We start from the raw sequence: 12,867 nt of genomic DNA on the forward strand, positions 1-12,867 counted from the left end.
CAGGGAAGAGCTCCATGCTTTTACAGGTGTGCCTGACTCCAGAGCTAACAGCTTGGGGTGCCAGGTAATCCAGAATAGACAAAGCACATGGCTGGGGCCATGTGTGCTGACTTTGTTACTGGCTGCTGCTGTTGGGAAGAGCATGTGGATGGCTGTTGTCAGAGTTGTACCAAAAGAAAGCTCACAGGAATGCCAGCTTGGCTTTTTTTTTTTTTTCCTATCACTCAGCTGCACTGAAGCCCGACACCTCTGGTAGCCAGTGAGAGGCTGGTTCTGTGCTGCGCTCTTACAGGAGAAGCCTGGCTGCATTAACTCTTACTAAAACCAGCACTAGACAACTTCAGCAAAACCCAGGGATGGAGGTCAAGTCCACAGAAGCCACCAGCATCTCCCAGGGAGGCACCGGCTGTCTGGATCTTACCCTGGTCACTTTCACTGAAACGGTGACTTTCACAGAAGTGGTGGCAGAAGAGGAGTGGGGATCCTTTTACTATTCCTTTAAGGTATTACTTTAAGGGGTGCATTACTTTTCTCAAATGCTTGCAGCTTTGGAGCTTTTTGAGCACATATGTGGGGAGGCAACTAACATTCTTTAACTTTTTTTCCCAGATATTGGTAGGTTTTTTTCCCTGCAAAAACAGCTGACAGCATGTGTGAGGCATTTACTGAAAAGCAAAATACTTGTAGAAATTGAACTTCAGATTTACATGTCTTAGCTAACTCTATCCCCTTCCAAGAGAGGACAGTACTGGTTTTCTGTAGAGGTATTGTAATTATACATGCATCTTTAGTCAAAAGCTTGCATTATTTTAACACATTTTTAATGCAATTTCTTAGATGCATCATCTTGGCATAAGGGATTTCTTTTCAATTTTCCAGCTGTAACAAATATTGTACACAAGTGAGACGGGGTTTTTGTTGTTTGGGTTTTTTTTAATTGTGAGGGACAGGTTCTAATTTGTTTGTTTGTTTGTTGGTGAGTTGAGTGGGGGTTGCAGTGTCTTTTGAAATCTGTTGTTAAGAATGCATTAGATGAGTCATTCAGTAGTGAATGCTGTTCAATTGAATGGGAAGTGTATTCAGTCATCTCCATACTAAACATCATCCTAGCGATATGTAAATGGAGGAAAAAGATTGGAGAAGTTCTGAAGCTCACATTCCTTCAGATTTCTCTGCCTGTTGCTACTGCTTAATTTTGTTCTGAATGCCATGTATCTCTTTATTTTTATGGTACGTTGTACAAGCTCAAGTCATTAAAAAGTCTGGCTAGGAGTGCCCTGCCATTCCTTCTGGACTTCAGCACCAAAGAGATCAATTTCAGCAAGAAAGATCCAGGCATTTGCATCATTTGACAACATGAGAGGTAAAAGGGGATATATTCAGGAGCAATTTTGTATCTGTGAGAGTAGTAGTAGTGCTCTGACACAATCTTAGTGGAATCAGTGGAATTACAGCAGGTTCCCAGCCCTGGTTTAGAAAGAGATGATCCATAGGGCCAGTCTTAACTAGTGAGGGTCTCTTTTAACATGCTGCTTGAAATTGCTAGGGTAATACTTGCTAACTAGGATTTCAAGGGTGAGAAGTATTTTTTATTCCTCCTCTCCATGTTAGACTCCTAAAATGCTCTTGAAAAAAAAATCACAAGGGACAAGAAAAATATTTTAACAACTTTCTCTTTATCTCCTGTCTTCTTTTCACAGTTAGGGCTGTAAATCTGAACAATGTCATGGGAGCAATATTTTATAATAGTAAAAGTGACAATTAATTCCATGATTAGAAAGTCCCCAGGCAGAAAAATGCTCGTTAATAGGAGAGATTGAGTAAATTACAATAATTAGGGAACCAAGGATAGTCATGCATGCTCATCCAGAGCTAAAGGAAACGATTCTGTAGCTGAGGGCTTCTCATCAGACTTGCTCTTGAGTCTCTGCCGGATGCCTGGCTCTGGCACATGTAGCATGAACTTTGCAAGGAGACTCACTGATTTCACATCAATTACTATCTGTTGATAGGCATGGAAATATTTTGACTCTAGAGACGAGTGACAGCTGGTGCAGCTGTAGGAAAGGAAGGAGAAAGCACCGGCTCTGATGACTGCAGTGCAGGGAAGACAGGGCTCCCTGCCAGCAATTTCAGCACTCAGTAAAACCCACGTGTGGAAGTTGCTGCTGATACCTGTTGACTCCGCTGGCCATCATCATCCCCCTGCTCTGCCCATATTGTGGCTGCGTCCTTGCCACTTCAGCAAGCCAAGCAGCATCATCTTCTTCTTTATAATGCTGTAGTTAAGCAGCTAAAACAATTCAAGTTTCAGTTTGGAACAGGCTGAATGAATTTGAAAAACAGAGCTCAGTGTTCAAAACATAGCTTACAAATAGGGTTTGGATTTTCAAACACACTGAAGCTTGTGGCTGACTGTGAAGGCAGGGGGGGTGAGCGGTCACTACACAGGCTGAGCCCAGACCCTATGTGCAGACAGAGCACACAAGCTATTTCTGCTTGGAAAATGCAGGTGTAACCCACCTTAGCAAAGCAGTCATAGGAAAACATGATCTAAACTGATAAAAGGAGACTAGGGAGTGACACCCTGTAACTGTGTTGATGACTTTTTCATGATTCTACCCAATGACAGGTGCCAGGGTGTCTCACACGCTGCTCAAACTACATGAGCATGTGCTGGTGTCTTCTTTTCCTCCCGAGTGGCAAAAGGATGGCCAGTACCCACCCCAGGTAGTGTCTGTGTTGTACTGTGGTGGCAACATGACAAAAGTAAAATAATGTGCATTAGAGTATTTCAGTGCCAGAAAGGCTGAGCTGTGATTGCTTCTCTTCCCAAAAAATTTGCGCTTCTGTCTCTTCCTCTGCTTAACAACTAAACCCTGCAGAGTTTCAGATTAGACAATGTTTTGCCAGTTCAGGTTTTTGCTGTCTTTTTGGGGGGAAGGCTGAGGAGAATTTTATTGATTTATTTTATCTCAAAAAATGGAACATTTTCTCCACTTAGAGGAATGCAGATTTTCTTCTGGTAGTCATTACTACAGAAGGGCCAGCTGCTCATCAAAGCTTTGCTAATGATGTCTAATTTTGGGGCCATGTGGGCTAACTAAACTGACTCTTGGCATACAGAATGGCAGCTTTTGGAGCAGGACTGGGTGTATCCATGCATCACTCAGCATGCAAGAAGAGCTGGTGCTTTCCATGGCAAAGGCGTTGCCTCATTCCCACTGCTATTTAGGTCTTGCTGCTGTGTCATGGCAAATTGTCCCTGAAAACTCAGATCATCTTTCTTCCTGTGTGCCTTTTTGTGGGGTATCCAGGCATTTTATACCTACCTGGTATAAAATACCAGGAAGGTTAGTGTCTTAAACTACAAGGAATTCTGCTGGCTGCTTCAGCACCTAATTCAGAACAGATGTGTAAATTTGCATTAATTACAGCTCCAACCTTCCAAGCCAAAGGAAAGTTCATTACAATCCTTTACAATCTCCTCCATATGTGTATGTGTAATCCATGTGTAAAAGGGCTCTAAGCATCAATAGCACCTGCCAAATACAGTAGTACAGAAAGCACAGAAATCATCCAAATACCTGTAGCCTTCCTCTACTTTAGGACCTCCTTAACTCTGCAAACCTGACAGGGTACAAACCAGAAACCTGCCTGGAGAAAAGGTGGAATCTCAGAATAGGTTTGGCATGATTTTGCACAATGTTTGGGAGGTTTTGTCAGGGCTAGAGGAAGCATCTCCTCCTGCCAGATTCTTAACAGACCAGAAGTTTTCACAATGGTAGGAGCATGTGCTTGTCCTCAGAAAGATTGGGTAGGGTTCATCTCTTTTTTAAGAGCTCTGCTGAGAAAGAAGATGCCCTGCTTTTACACAGGAAAGTAGAGCTTGGAGTGCTCAAAAAGAGAAAGGAACAGCAACTGTGAGTTTTCTCAGTGGGACTGTGTTCTCACCATCATTTCCTACCTCCCAGCAAAGCTGGGAATCCATCAAGTAGTATTTTTTGTTTCCTGCTGTGTACAGTCCCCACCTGTACAGCAGGAAACAAAAAAGCAGGACACAAAGGTTTTGTTGTTTACATCCAAGGTTGTTGAGAACCCCAGTGTCCCCCCTTGCCAAGTGGGAGCCCCAATCACTGCTCCAAAAGTTGACGCACCTGGTCCCCGTGCCATGCAGCAAGGGCACAGCAGTGGCATTGAAGTGTTACCGCTTTCAGGAGGAACTGTGTGCTTATCAAAACCATCACAAATTATTTTAAATGTGTCTTTGACTGCACTCCCCCAGCATTGCAGCATTCACTGTACCTGTGTGTTTTAGCCTATGTAGCTCAGATTTTAAACAGGATAGCACAATCTAGCACAAGTAAGTACAACTCTAAGAACATGGGCTGCTTATCCATGGAGCTAATGCTCTTTACAAGGGTCGGGGTTTTTACCATTACCAGCAAAGAGCTGAGGAGACCAGCATGCTGAGAGGTTTTGTAGGACTGTCCTGTTACATGGATTTGGCTCCAGGTGTTCTCAGAGACTGCTGAAGTCACAGTCTAACGTCCCTATCCTTTAATCCAAATATAGGAGTCTCTTTATCTCCTGAAAAGTATTTGCTTATGCTATTTCTCATTCTGATTTTCAAGCAAAGATCACAGAGCATCCCATCATTGAATACATAATAGGAAAATAATAATGGGTGCTGTCAAATTTCTGGAATAATCTCTGCAAATGCAATCACACATTTTAGAAAATAGACATATCAAATAATTCAGAGGTAACTTTGCAATCTTTTGGTGGGGGAGAGGAGGAGGATTTGGTTTACACAAATAAGGTGTCAGGGACTCCTGAACACAGCCTCTGCAAGGTGCTGTAATGACTGTTGCTATTCCTGAGATAAGAATGATCTCCTTGGGCTGCTGCCCTGTTGTTGGCCAGGCTGGCCTCATCCAGCAGCTTAAACACAGCACAGAAGGGACTGGCAGTCTGACAGCCCAACAGGGAGAAGCTCTGAGCAGCTAATTTGGGCTGTTCTACACCAGCAAACGTCATACTACTGTCCCTGCTCTCCACACAGGCACACTGTTTGCCCCTGTCTGCATCTCCTACGTAAATGTCCCTAAAAAGTATAATTTTTTTTTACATTTTTGAGATATTTAAATTTTACCGATGAGGCATACATAATAATTTTAGGTGATTAAGAAAAACACCACTTTGGAGTTTTAAATAGGGCTGTCAAAAATCATAAGATTATGGATAGACCTTTGAGTGGTCTAATATTATCTTTCTAGATTGAAAATATTCTAAAAAAATATAGATAGGTACACCATTAAAAATGTATGTTTCCTGATGACATTTAAATCAGGAATATCTGTCTAATTCTGTGGAATTTTCCTAGAGTGCAATGAGTAAAACATCCTGCAATAACTGAACAGCACTGCCCACATTTCTTATCTGTCTTGTACCAAATCACAACAGAATGGCAAATAAGAACTATTTGGTGACAGAATTGAATTGAATTAATCACATTTGTTACTGACTGTCGCCATCACACCTATAGAGAATTTTGGGACAGAGTGGAGGCTTGTTCAGCTGTTGAGGTTGGAAAGATCATTGCAATTAGCATGCATTAGATTGTGTGCATTGAAGGGACCCTGCTCATCCATGGTGATGAAGTCAGAGCTAATAAATAGGTTTTTTTAAAAATCATAGGTTAATCAAAAAAAAAAAAGCTAGATTTCAAAAAGAGGAGAAATTCATCTTGATAACAAAATTGCCCCTTTCCATGAGGAAGTGTCTTGATTTAGTGAATAGACTTTCTCAGCCTATTTCTCAGCTTTTCTGTTTCCCTAAGTCTAAAAGGAAGAAAATTTTGTAGATCTTTCCTCTATGTAACACATAAACATGAGTGAAATACCATATCGACACAAACTCGTACAAAACTGCTTCTCAAGTTCAACAGAACAGAAAAAGTCAGCTTGTGCTCCTTCCAGCTGTGTGTTTTTTACAATGATAAGGACTCCTTGGGAAGTGACTGTTGTCAGAATATTTGATATGTTGGTGGAGGTTTAATGTGGCAATGCATCCCAGCTTTGCCAGAATGTTCCGTAACCTTGGGCTGGGAGGATAACCCCAGTAATCAGTTGGAAGGCAGCCTCTGCACAGGGGATAGGAGAGCTATCAAGCACAACCAGTAGCATTTAAATGAGAAAGCAGCAGTCCCAGAGTCAAACCCGAGGCTGAACTGGTGTTTATGCACTTTGAATCAGGCTCCATTCCAGCCACACTAATTAAAAACAACAAAAAAAGATCAACTCCTAGAGGGCTTGTTGCCTGCTGAAATGTGTTTCTCTCAAATTCAATCATAATGGAAGCACTTTCAATGACAAAATATAAAACTTAGCTTTGAACTTTCTTTTCTCCCAGTCTTTCTTACCTTCACATGAGTTTCCCCTCGGTTTTTAAGTGTCAATCAAATTGTTTTCCCAAAATTTTCAGGAATACCTTGTGTGAGATCTGAGTAGAAACATCTTCTCAGTTTTGCCTTGCTGGATGGAGAACCCTCTTTCAAAACATATTTGTATTACAGGGGTGGACAGTACAACTTCCTGCTGCTTGTGACAGCCAAGGCTGAAGATTCCAGTGACCTTCCCAGTTTTATGTTTCTTTCTTATTAAGACACAGGCTATCAGCAAATGAATCAAGAGCTTTTCAGCCATTTTTTTAGCTTTTCTTTTTATGAAGATTAGGAGATGAATTAGTAATCTGAATCTTCACATTCAGGTCATTAGCATTTGTTGCTGTTTGAAGCTTATTTCTAGCCCAAGTATTATGTTTGTTGTGCCTCTTCTTGTAAGATATTTGGTGCCCCTTGCTTTTTTCCTTCTTGACAGTCAGAACTGTTGTTAATAATTTACGTATACGCAACTTTCTTTGAGGAGATTGATGTTACATTGTGGGGTTTTTTCACAACCCAACTTGTGTAGAAAGTTTCAGCACAGGAAAAAAGATGGATGTTTCCTTAGAATTTTAACCAACCAAGTTTGTTCTTTGTTTTTATGTATTAAAAAACCTTTATTTTGTAGGTGGTAAGCATAACCGTAGTCATGACCCCTTCAGTGGCATCACACTTCATTTCTGGAAGCCCACAGTTTAAGCTGATCACACCTGGCAGAGATTCTTCATCTCAGGACTTCAAGTAAATATTTAAAAAAGGACTTTTAAAGTCCTTTTTCTTAAGGCAACGATGCTTTTCCCATTTCCATGCCAGTAGCCCTTACAGCCATACTCTTTACTTGCAGAACAAATTTTAAGTTATGCAAAGATTACCAGAAAGATCTGAGCTGTTCTTTTTTCTGTGATACAAAAAATAATATGCAACATGGGCAAAGCACTAATCTGATTATGTCTAAGTATCTTCTAGTTTTAAGAATACTTGTTAAGAAAATAGGTCTTATGCATACTTGTGTGTGTGCATAATAATTCAAGTAGAGAAGGACTTCTGGAGGTAACCTGAACTAGCCACTTGAAAGCAAATCCAAATGATGCTAGATTTTTCAGGGCAGTGTCTGCCTAATTTCTGAATATCTCTAGGGATGGAAATCTCACAACCTTTCTGTGTTCCCATCCTGGTGCTTGACCACCCTCATGAAGAGACTTTCCCTGTAATGTCATACCAAGATGTCCCATGTTGCAACCCTTGTTTGTGGACTCTTGCCCTTTCATGGTGCACATCTGAGAAGAATCTGGCTCCATCTTCTCTGCACCCTCCTGCCAGATAATTGTAGGCAGCAGTTAGACCCCAGAAGGCTCCTCTAGGGTTTCTGCTGTGTAGGAATCTGGCAGTACGGAAAAGAGGTGTTTTATTATTTTTGCTTTGTTTATTTATTTAAAAATGAAATTTATTATATCAGAGGTTTGGTCAGTACCTTTAAAACTCCCTAATTGGCTTAATGGGTGTATTTCTTTTATTCCCTTCAGTGTAGCAGTCCAAAGTGCAATTTGCCTTAGAGATAAGCTGATCATAAATCCCTGACAGAAATCAGTCAAACTGCATGGCACCTGTCTGCCTCTGGAAAATTAATTCTCCTGGTTTTGGGGGGGTTTTTTTGGGTCTTTGGTTTATTTTTGGGGTTTTTTTTTTTTTGGTGTTTTTTAAGGGTTTTAAGTTTCCATCCTAAATGGGGGATGTTAAAATAGCAAATCCATCCTGAACATTTTCAGTTTTCAATGTTCAAGATACCAAATCTTCTAAAGTAGGATAAAAAAAAATTGCTAATCTAGACTGCTCTATTTTTCTGCATGGTCTGCAATTAATGTGATTATTTTAGAGAATGAAAAAAGATTTTTCTCTTTTTTTCCCTCCTTCAAGAAAGTGCAATGCAATCTACTAGTGGTGAACTTGACCAAGAGCATGACAGTTACCCAATTTAACAAGGGGATTTATATAGTCTTCTTATGTGTTAAGAGCACTCTTGCAAAATTGCTTGGCTTGCTTCATGATTACAGCTCTCTTACAATCTCAATTGCTGCTACGCTAACCCCATAATTTTTAAAATATACCAAAGGCAAGATCATTTGTGTATTCCCAGAGTTTATCAACTGTCAAGAAAAAGCTGTTCAGAGACTTAAGCTGCTACTGGCTTGTGATATGAGGAATCATTCCTCTTCTTCACCCAGGAGACCAAGAAGATGGTGCAGAAAGATGCCAGGTCAGCAGGACCAAGAAGTTGCCACAGGCCTGCAGTGCTCATATTAAGAGGCCAGTCAGCCACTCCAGGCATGGAGTATCTCTCCCTCCCTTTTTCTGTTTCCTCATTTCTTACCTGAAACCAAATTTTTCCAGAGCAGCCTCAGCAGTTAAAACGTTTTAGATTGGGTCTCTGTTCAAGTACAAATAATCTTTGCCCATTGCTAGTTGAACCTCTCTCTCTATTAGGCAACTTCTCTAATATCAGACAAAGGCTTTTGCACCTCAAGACACGAGGAACAGCCCCTCCATTGGACTGGGCTATCAGGTATATCCCCATTCCACAGTCACAGCTGGTGCTCCCCAGCAAGAGGGATACAAATCCTGAGGGAAGACAGAGCAAGGAAGTTGGCTGGGGAGAACTGGAAGGAGGGATGGCATTGTGGTACCAAAATGCCACCCAACATCTCCAAAAGGATTTAAATATGGTCTTGATTAAAAGGGTTTGCAGGAGTGATCTCTGCCTCAAATATAAAGCAGAATACACCTCTTGTTAGACTTATTCCAGCCTCTGGATTCAGAAATTTAATTAGAGAAAGAAAATTATAAGCCATTTTACAGCCAAAGGAAAATGCACACAGTCTTCAGAGAGGTTTTCTGGCTTCCATTTCACCCATGAAGAGGCATTTTCTTCATTGACTAAACATGGCTTTAATCTTAGAGAAACATAGCAAAACCTGAATATGCTCTCTGGATGTTGAGCACTTCCATGCTGCAAACACAGCAGCCTTGTGGAACAGCAATATGTGCAATGGCTCGAGTCAAACCAAGGAAATCCTCTTGACTTTCATTTGTTGGTGACTTTAATAATGTCAACAGCATCTGTAGCTTTTCTAACCTGAAATAACTGCTCTATGACACTAGTCTCTCATGGCATTCTCATCTACTGTAGTTATTAATGCCCATTTCAAAAGAAGCCCTTGTCAAAAGAGGTTTGGGAGATATTATTATTTTCCTTTTTATCAGAATGCTTCTGATGTTTGCACAACATATTATTGAGGCATGTTTTTTGTAAATTACCTTGTCCAGGACTGTTATTAAGAAAGGATTTTTGTTTGATGAATGAACAAGACATGAATCTAAACACTTCTATGTCAAAACAATCTGAAGATGATGAATAAAACTAAAGAAAGTTCAGCTGGAGTGAGATTCAAAAATCCATCAGCTATCTCTCTAATCTAATAACTATTTTTAAAGGCTTCACAGACGGCTTCACTGGCTTAATCAATCTCTCTATCTATGATATATTTTAAAGCCTTCTTTTTCTTTTTAAATTTTCATCCTGACTTCTGTACCGTAGTTTTGATTTTTTGTCCAGTCCACAGTGGATCTAAAGAAGAGATTAGTGCTTTACTTTTTTACATTAGTCTTTTTATGTCCTCAAGGCTATGTTCATCTTTTCCTGCAGTCGGCTTTTCCTGGATTTAGCAACTTGATTCATTCAGTTGTTTTGCCTGACTACATCCTTTATGTCAACTCGTTTGTGTGTCTCTCTTGAAGCACTGTGCCCAGGAGTGGGCATGGCCCAGTGGGAAGATGCAGCAGAGGCACATGAGCCTGGTGTTGATCCCAGAGTGGTGGGGGCTGTTGCTCCCATGGTTGGGTGATTCCGTGACGTTCTGGGGCACTTTGCACGTGTGCTGCCTGTGAGGGTTGATGTTTGGAAGGCTGGTTCGACCAAGAGAGATTACACTCACTGCACTGCAGCCCTGCACTTCTCCTTGTTGGACAGCATGTTGCTTTTTTTCCCAGTACACGTTTCCAATTCATGAAGATAATTTTGAATTCCAATCCTGGCCTCTGCAAAGGCCTTTATCACAGTGGGCATCCCATTAATAACCATGGAAGTTTTCATTCTGCAAGTTAACACAGACTGAGAGAGGCTGCAGTGATTTAAGTTTCCTATTGTTACAACTCCTTAATCCTCAGGAATGAGATCTTTTTTCTTTTAGTCAGAATGTCAGCTCCCACAAATAGATTAATAGAAATTTTGGCTTTATTTCTTTGTCTACGGCCCTTCCAGAGTTACCTCTATTTTCAGTGTTTGCATTTTTAAGTTATCTTTGCAGTCTGGTTTAATGTCTGGAGTCTAACATTGCTTAATTGTTAGGCATTGCTTTTAAATTGGCAGAAGGGATTTAATCTGACCATTTGTACTGTGCTCTTATCCTTCTAACACAGCCTCTGATGTTCCATAGCAATTTCTTCTGTGGGAAACATAAGAAGGTTTGACTGTCAGATCTTTCTTCTGTTCCTATCAATATCAGTTTAATACAGGAATATAATTCCTTTTAAGAAAATGCTCTTCTGATTTTATACCAAAGAAAACGGGAACAAGTCTAGTCCCTTAGTTTTCTTCATGTGAGAAATATGTTCTCTGAAATGGAAAAACCAAAACAAACCCCAAGGAGAAATCATTGATTTCAAGGACAAAAGTGATGTGAAATCTTATCTTATGATTTTATTGTCTTCCAAAAAGATATTTCCTTCCAATTCCTGTGCTAAGAAAAGCATCCCCATAAAAACAGTTTCACCATATTTCTGCCACACATTTTTAAGGAAATTTGTTTCCAATAAATTAAAGAGATTTGCAGGTAACACAAAAAGACAATTTTTTTTTTTTTTTTTTAATCTAAAGGCCAAGTATCTAGCCCACATGGGTTGTCTCATCTAGGTCTCTCTATACTCAGTGGAGACAAATCATCCCAAGGTAGGTGAGATGAGTGGTGACTCATCTCTGCGACACTGCTATTACCTAGACAATACTAAGACAATTTAGAACAGTTGTGTCTCTTTGGAACTTCAAAATTAGGTGAGATGACATTATGTTGGTGAAAATCATCATGCTGGGAAAAGTGAAATCCTCTCTACACAGCTTTCATTGTTTGCTTAAACTATCTCTAGGCTCAGGCACAGAGTGCAACATCAAATTGCCCCTCATCAGGTCTTGCTTTCCCTGCGTGACCCTGTGATCCACAAGGTAGTGTGGGTCCCTACCTGGAGCAAAGCTGAGGCTGGTTCCCAGGAGAAGCTGCTCTGGGGGGCAATGGGAGGGACAAGGACGGACAATGACTGCTGGCCAGGAGTGGGGCTATGTCCTGAGAAGCACTAAGGCTAATTATAAAGCAGGAAGTTCCATGTCCCTGCTCCATTCATTTCATTGCACCTTCCCTCCCCACTCTCATAGTGAACTACTTTCTTTGAAAGCAGAAGGAGCTCTGGTTCCTGCTCACCATAGTGGCTTACAAATGCCTTTAATGAGTGTTCTCCCTGGTTTTTGCTCTTCTATCAGCCTAATCATGTAGGTTGGTATTACTGACAGCATCTCGCACCCAGCCTGCTGAGTCCAAGTCTGTAGGGCCAGCACCTGGCACCCCTCCTCAGCTGCAGCCCTCACCTGCATCCTCCATCTTCCCCTAACTCCCATGTTGTGGACTTGCTGTTTTGAATGGAAAGATCCCAAACTACTGCATTGACAATTGCTAGGATATAAAGATTGGATGTGCACGTACCAAACAACCAAACATGGACACACACATACGGCGTTGATCCTACAGCCAGAGCATCCCGATGCTTTGAGAGCACGAACAGCATTCTTACCTTGTTTTCTTTATACACACACCACTAGGGGACGTTTTGTCATCACGTTTCAGTCGCTACACAAGTATACTTTTCTTTAGTGGGTCACGCTTCCTTTTCAGTCTTGGTGCACATCTAGATCATGGAGTGGATGTCTGAATTTCGTCAGGGCTCGTGAATGACCCAGACTCACTGAAGCTGGGGAAGAGAGAAGTATTTATTTCCTCCATTTCTCCAAAGGAGCCCATCTATCAACATTCCTTATGAAGTGAGGCAGCTGGTTATTTCACAGCTTGCTGGAGCAGCACAAGAAAGCTGAGAGCTGCCTCTCATTTTAGCACTAAGTGCAGAATACAGACACTGCTAGTTGTTTTGTGAAGGGAGAAGTAATATACAGCCCCTGCAAACCAAACTGGAAAGAACATCACTAGCAGTGATGCATGTTAAGTATTTTCTGAAAAAAAAAAACCAAGAATGTCTTTTAGACTAAATAGTTTAAATCAATTGGCAAAACTCAAATTTCACTCCTGTTTTCTATTCTCATCTCATTT

At 40.9% G+C, this 12,867-nt stretch overlaps 1 protein-coding gene across 1 annotated transcript in view; it reads left to right on the plus strand.

Annotated features, from left to right (window-relative positions):
* The first annotated feature begins 356 nt into the window (after positions 1–356).
* Positions 357–12,867, plus strand: part of NPSR1 (neuropeptide S receptor 1) — a 55,588-nt gene continuing 43,077 nt past the window's right edge. Inside the window, exon 1 of the mRNA XM_059483250.1 lies at positions 357–503. Coding sequence (XP_059339233.1) covers positions 357–503 — 147 coding nt within the window. The remainder of the gene's footprint in view (positions 504–12,867) is intronic.

This window comes from Ammospiza nelsoni, chromosome 1, assembly GCF_027579445.1.
Source record: "Ammospiza nelsoni isolate bAmmNel1 chromosome 1, bAmmNel1.pri, whole genome shotgun sequence".
In the NCBI taxonomy this organism is placed as follows: domain Eukaryota; kingdom Metazoa; phylum Chordata; class Aves; order Passeriformes; family Passerellidae; genus Ammospiza; species Ammospiza nelsoni.